At 44.5% G+C, this 6339-nt stretch overlaps 1 protein-coding gene across 1 annotated transcript in view; it reads left to right on the forward strand.

The window, feature by feature from the left end:
• The window catches only part of TRAPPC2 (trafficking protein particle complex subunit 2), an 18435-nt gene that overhangs the window by 7133 nt on the left and 4963 nt on the right, over positions 1-6339 (forward strand). The window contains exon 2 of the mRNA XM_006172002.2: positions 1914-2027. Within this exon, the coding sequence (XP_006172064.1) occupies positions 1935-2027 (93 nt within the window). The 5' untranslated portion in view covers positions 1914-1934. The remainder of the gene's footprint in view (positions 1-1913; positions 2028-6339) is intronic.

The following is a 6339-nucleotide window of genomic DNA, read 5'->3' on the forward strand; positions in this document are numbered from 1 at the left end:
TGCTTGTCTTTGGTATCCATTTTTACTATCTGGGTCTTTTATTCCTCTTTCGGGAAAATGTTTTCTGTAAAGGACCAGGTGGAAAATATTTTCAGCTTTGTGGGCCAGATGGTCTCTGTTGCAGCTGCTCAGTTCTGTCATTGAAGGGTGAAAGAAGCCTTAGACAATTCTAAAAGGATGGGCGAGGCTAGATTTGGCCTGGATTCTACAGTGTGCCAGCTCCTGCCCCAAATAACATTTTAAATCCTGCTCCATCATGCCAAAGACTTTCCTGTCTGCCTTCTTCCACAGTCATAACTTCCAGTTCTGGAGTTGAAAGTGCCAGCTTGTGCCCTGATTTCCTTTACAAAATGTTTCATTTGTTAGGAAACACATTTCAGGTTTCTTTAGACCCCATGTTTATCAGCAGAAGCCCCAGTAAGGCTCAATGAGTCTTGAGCTCTGACACACCTCAGATATATGTCCCAGGAGACTGGCCATACACTCTCAGTTAACTAGATTGCCACCCCACATTGAGGCGCTAACTAGTCATCACATCCCAGTATGCGTATCACCACCATATTGTTTTGTAGACCATTGACTGAAGATGTACTGTGAGCCAGACACTGAGCTAGGCACTTTATATGCATTAGACTGTGTAATCCTTATAAGCATACAGTAAAGTAGCCACAGTGTCACCTCATTTTCACAGATGAAGAAACAGATGTTGGGAGATCCAGGGCTGTACCTGTTTAACATTGCTAGTAAGAGGCAAAGCTAGACTTGAACTAGCTTCGTTCAACTCCCCTTGTGCTAAAAGTATATACATACACCCATCTATCTGTCCATCCAGCTGCATTTCAACCATATGTACTGAAAGCCATGGAATCAGATTTTCCCTCCCAGTTTTTCTTAGTTTTATTGAGCCAACCTGTTAACCCTAGTTCCAAGACCTCTCAGTGCCGTAGAATGTCTTCCTTTGGGACAGTTTTTTTTCCTCATCTTTTCTAGGATACAAAACTGTTTCATCCTCTCTTATAAGTTGGTATGTGAAAAGGCATATCATAGGCTCTTGCACTGGCAGGGACTTAAATTTGTAGCACATGTGCTTGAGATAGGACGAAGACAAATACAGTATACCATCTGCAGTGTCTCTCCTTTCTGGGTAAGGACATGAGGTAGAGTTGTTTTTAGCTTCCCATAAAGGATGCCTCCTAGAAATTTCTAAGGTAAGCTAATGGTTTCCTTTGCCTTTCTGCCACTCTGTTGTACTTAACTAAGTGGCACCCTCTATTAGGTGTTAGTACTAGTGCTAAACCCTCCAGTCCGAGTTAAGCCGGACATACTCCACTAGGCTCAGAGGGACCTTTGAACAGAATATTTAAGACTTTGGGGTCATGAGACTGTTGTCTCTATAATTTCATAGTAGAGCTTTCCCAGTTTTCCTCTGAATTCTTTTTTTTTTTTTTTGAGAGATTTTTGCTATAGGACACATGCACTTGCCAGAAAGACAGAGAGAGACAGAGAGATAGAAAGTGAGAAATCATGCCCTAGGGGGGGATGGCCACGCCGCACTCCATTCTCTTCCATTCTCCTCTTGGGATCTTGGGCATGCATGTACATGCACCTGACATGAGTTTAAGCCACCAGCTCTGGGACTCGAACCATGGTCGACTACATGGGAGTCCAGCGACAAAGCCATTATGCCAACCGCTGGTCCCAGTACACTGAATTCTACAGGACATATCACAGATATATAATTTGTATAGCCCCAAAGCCATATACCTATAGTAGTACACTGGAAAGTATGCCAAGTTAGTGACATCCTCATCTATAATGTCAAGTTTAAAGGAATTCTGTTGATAGACTTCTTGTTAGTCATTTTTAGATTTCAGTATTGAGTACTAAAAATATGTATTATTTTTCATCTAATTAGGAGCCATATAGTGAAGACAATGTCTGGAAGCTACTACTTTGTAATTGTTGGCCACCATGATAATCCAGTTTTTGAAATGGAGTTTTTGCCAGCTGGGAAAGCAGAATCTAAAGTGAGTATGGAACCTTAAATTCCATAAGAATTTTCATGCTGTTGTAATAATGTGGTATAATATGATTTTAGAATTGGAAGAGATCTTGATGGATGAGGTAAATGAAATCTACCACAATTATAATAAATGAGGCTTTCCCTGGAGTTCCACAGACTCAATAGAAGCCAGCCCGGGAGTGTCCTTGGAGTTGTTTATCCTTTAATTCAGCATGCATACACTTTGCACAGACTAGCACGATACTGTGGGTCTGTTTCCTATGATCCTCAGTTCACTGGGTCACCCACTATGAAGTGCTGCTTCTTTTTTTCGCTAGGTAGGAGGGGCCAAAGGGCCCTGTAAAATGCCTCTCCTTAAAAAAATTCTAAAAAGTAAAAAAATAAAAAAAAGAGAGAGCGAGAGCGAGAGAGAGGACAGAGACAGACGTAGAGAGAGACAAAGGCAGATAGAGACAGGAGACTTGAAAGGGATCTTCCTACCACGCGAGTTCTGGATGCTGGAGGCCCAGTTATCAGTGGGACATCTTCCTTTCTCCCCAAATGGCTAGATCACAGGAGCCATGGAGCTGGCTGCCTCTTGAAGAAGGGCTGTTCTGGGAGGAGGAGAGGGGATTATTAACAAGATAAAGCGCTAGGTAGGAGGGGCCAAAGGGCCCTGTAAAATGCCTCTCCTTAAAAAAATTCTAAAAAGTAAAAAAATAAAAAAAAGAGAGAGCGAGAGCGAGAGAGAGGACAGAGACAGACGTAGAGAGAGACAAAGGCAGATAGAGACAGGAGACTTGAAAGGGATCTTCCTACCACGCGAGTTCTGGATGCTGGAGGCCCAGTTATCAGTGGGACATCTTCCTTTCTCCCCAAATGGCTAGATCACAGGAGCCATGGAGCTGGCTGCCTCTTGAAGAAGGGCTGTTCTGGGAGGAGGAGAGGGGATTATTAACAAGATAAAGCGCTAGGTAGGAGGGGCCAAAGGGCCCTGTAAAATGCCTCTCCTTAAAAAAATTCTAAAAAGTAAAAAAATAAAAAAAAGAGAGAGCGAGAGCGAGAGAGAGGACAGAGACAGACGTAGAGAGAGACAAAGGCAGATAGAGACAGGAGACTTGAAAGGGATCTTCCTACCACGCGAGTTCTGGATGCTGGAGGCCCAGTTATCAGTGGGACATCTTCCTTTCTCCCCAAATGGCTAGATCACAGGAGCCATGGAGCTGGCTGCCTCTTGAAGAAGGGCTGTTCTGGGAGGAGGAGAGGGGATTATTAACAAGATAAAGCGCTAGGTAGGAGGGGCCAAAGGGCCCTGTAAAATGCCTCTCCTTAAAAAAATTCTAAAAAGTAAAAAAATAAAAAAAAGAGAGAGCGAGAGCGAGAGAGAGGACAGAGACAGACGTAGAGAGAGACAAAGGCAGATAGAGACAGGAGACTTGAAAGGGATCTTCCTACCACGCGAGTTCTGGATGCTGGAGGCCCAGTTATCAGTGGGACATCTTCCTTTCTCCCCAAATGGCTAGATCACAGGAGCCATGGAGCTGGCTGCCTCTTGAAGAAGGGCTGTTCTGGGAGGAGGAGAGGGGATTATTAACAAGATAAAGCGCTAGGTAGGAGGGGCCAAAGGGCCCTGTAAAATGCCTCTCCTTAAAAAAATTCTAAAAAGTAAAAAAATAAAAAAAAGAGAGAGCGAGAGCGAGAGAGAGGACAGAGACAGACGTAGAGAGAGACAAAGGCAGATAGAGACAGGAGACTTGAAAGGGATCTTCCTACCACGCGAGTTCTGGATGCTGGAGGCCCAGTTATCAGTGGGACATCTTCCTTTCTCCCCAAATGGCTAGATCACAGGAGCCATGGAGCTGGCTGCCTCTTGAAGAAGGGCTGTTCTGGGAGGAGGAGAGGGGATTATTAACAAGATAAAGCGCTAGGTAGGAGGGGCCAAAGGGCCCTGTAAAATGCCTCTCCTTAAAAAAATTCTAAAAAGTAAAAAAATAAAAAAAAGAGAGAGCGAGAGCGAGAGAGAGGACAGAGACAGACGTAGAGAGAGACAAAGGCAGATAGAGACAGGAGACTTGAAAGGGATCTTCCTACCACGCGAGTTCTGGATGCTGGAGGCCCAGTTATCAGTGGGACATCTTCCTTTCTCCCCAAATGGCTAGATCACAGGAGCCATGGAGCTGGCTGCCTCTTGAAGAAGGGCTGTTCTGGGAGGAGGAGAGGGGATTATTAACAAGATAAAGCGCTAGGTAGGAGGGGCCAAAGGGCCCTGTAAAATGCCTCTCCTTAAAAAAATTCTAAAAAGTAAAAAAATAAAAAAAAGAGAGAGCGAGAGCGAGAGAGAGGACAGAGACAGACGTAGAGAGAGACAAAGGCAGATAGAGACAGGAGACTTGAAAGGGATCTTCCTACCACGCGAGTTCTGGATGCTGGAGGCCCAGTTATCAGTGGGACATCTTCCTTTCTCCCCAAATGGCTAGATCACAGGAGCCATGGAGCTGGCTGCCTCTTGAAGAAGGGCTGTTCTGGGAGGAGGAGAGGGGATTATTAACAAGATAAAGCGCTAGGTAGGAGGGGCCAAAGGGCCCTGTAAAATGCCTCTCCTTAAAAAAATTCTAAAAAGTAAAAAAATAAAAAAAAAGAGAGAGCGAGAGCGAGAGAGAGGACAGAGACAGACGTAGAGAGAGACAAAGGCAGATAGAGACAGGAGACTTGAAAGGGATCTTCCTACCACGCGAGTTCTGGATGCTGGAGGCCCAGTTATCAGTGGGACATCTTCCTTTCTCCCCAAATGGCTAGATCACAGGAGCCATGGAGCTGGCTGCCTCTTGAAGAAGGGCTGTTCTGGGAGGAGGAGAGGGGATTATTAACAAGATAAAGCGCTAGGTAGGAGGGGCCAAAGGGCCCTGTAAAATGCCTCTCCTTAAAAAAATTCTAAAAAGTAAAAAAATAAAAAAAAAGAGAGAGCGAGAGCGAGAGAGAGGACAGAGACAGACGTAGAGAGAGACAAAGGCAGATAGAGACAGGAGACTTGAAAAAGAAGGGCTGATCACGCGAGTTTTGGATGCTGGAGGCCCAGTTATCAGTGGGACATCTTCCTTTCTCCCCAAATGGCTAGATCACAGGAGCCATGGAGCTGTCTGCCTCTTGAAGAAGGGCTGTTCTCGAAGTGCTGCTTCTTAAGCACACAGAAATACAGTCCAGCCCATAGCGGGTCTAGAAGAACAGTCATTGCTGTCCTAAAATACCTTGAGTCCATCCTATGTCAGTGAATCACATTTGTCATTAGGACAGACATAGTAGATTGATTTATGCCCCAAGAGAGACCCTTACTTCCATGTCCTCCTGCTGCCACCAGATCTCTAGCACCTTGTCTTCAGCACTTCTTTGCTGGGTGGTGCCCTAATGGATTCCTCCCCAGTGACGCCCTGGCCATGCACAGGAAACGCAAAGCAGTGCCAGAGTAGATGCCTGACTTTCTTATGGCCAGCAATGGTTCCAGGAAAACAAGGGTGGTTCAACAACATGTTGCTGCTCAGAGTAAACAGAACTGGAGAGCCTGGCAATGAGACTATCCTGGTCTCCTTCATTTTTTTGTACTAGTATGTGTTCCTTAAAAATTGCTGACCAGTGTGCTATGTTGTTTCCAGCCTTCAAAAATAGACTTTAAAGTTCTTTAAGACAAGACATTGACTTTTAAAATTAATTGTAATGTATAATGTTCAGTGTATGATGCTTTTTTACCATTCAGGTCTTTCCACCAAAATATGACAGTAATTTGTTGAAGGTATCATCTACCAGTGTTGTTACCACATTGTTTCCCACATACTTATAAGAACATTGCTCATTGAAACTCTTTTGAGGTGTCTCTGTAGCAGTAGTTGCTTTGTGGGACACAGCTATGTATATGGTTTCTGTGTACTCCTATGGCCTTTTGGTGGGCAAAGCAGTGCATGTAAAAAGACTTTGTCACATGACTTGATCTTAGTTCTTTCCCTGCTACCACTCACTACCTTAAAACATTTCTACAGTTTGCCCCTAATCTCTCAAGATTGACCATTAAAGTAATGGAAAACACTGCTGTGAGCCAGACACAAAATACATCCACTTCTCTAAGGAGTCAGTTAGCTTTGTCATGGCAACATGAGTGAAGTAAACATGCTTTAGCTGTGCGAGGGATTCCAGGGCAGCCTTCCTCCAGCCCAGTATAGAGGTCATACTAGTTTACTGCAGCTGTTGTAATATAAAGTTCCAAAAGCCAAGTGGCTTAGAACAGCAGAAATGTATTCTCTCACAGTTCTGGGGGCCAGAAGTCTGAAATCAAGATGTGGGCAGAGCAC

The sequence above is a fragment of the Tupaia chinensis genome, unplaced genomic scaffold (genome assembly GCF_000334495.1).
Source record: "Tupaia chinensis unplaced genomic scaffold, TupChi_1.0 Scaffold150243_1, whole genome shotgun sequence".
NCBI classification, from domain to species: Eukaryota; Metazoa; Chordata; class Mammalia; order Scandentia; family Tupaiidae; genus Tupaia; species Tupaia belangeri.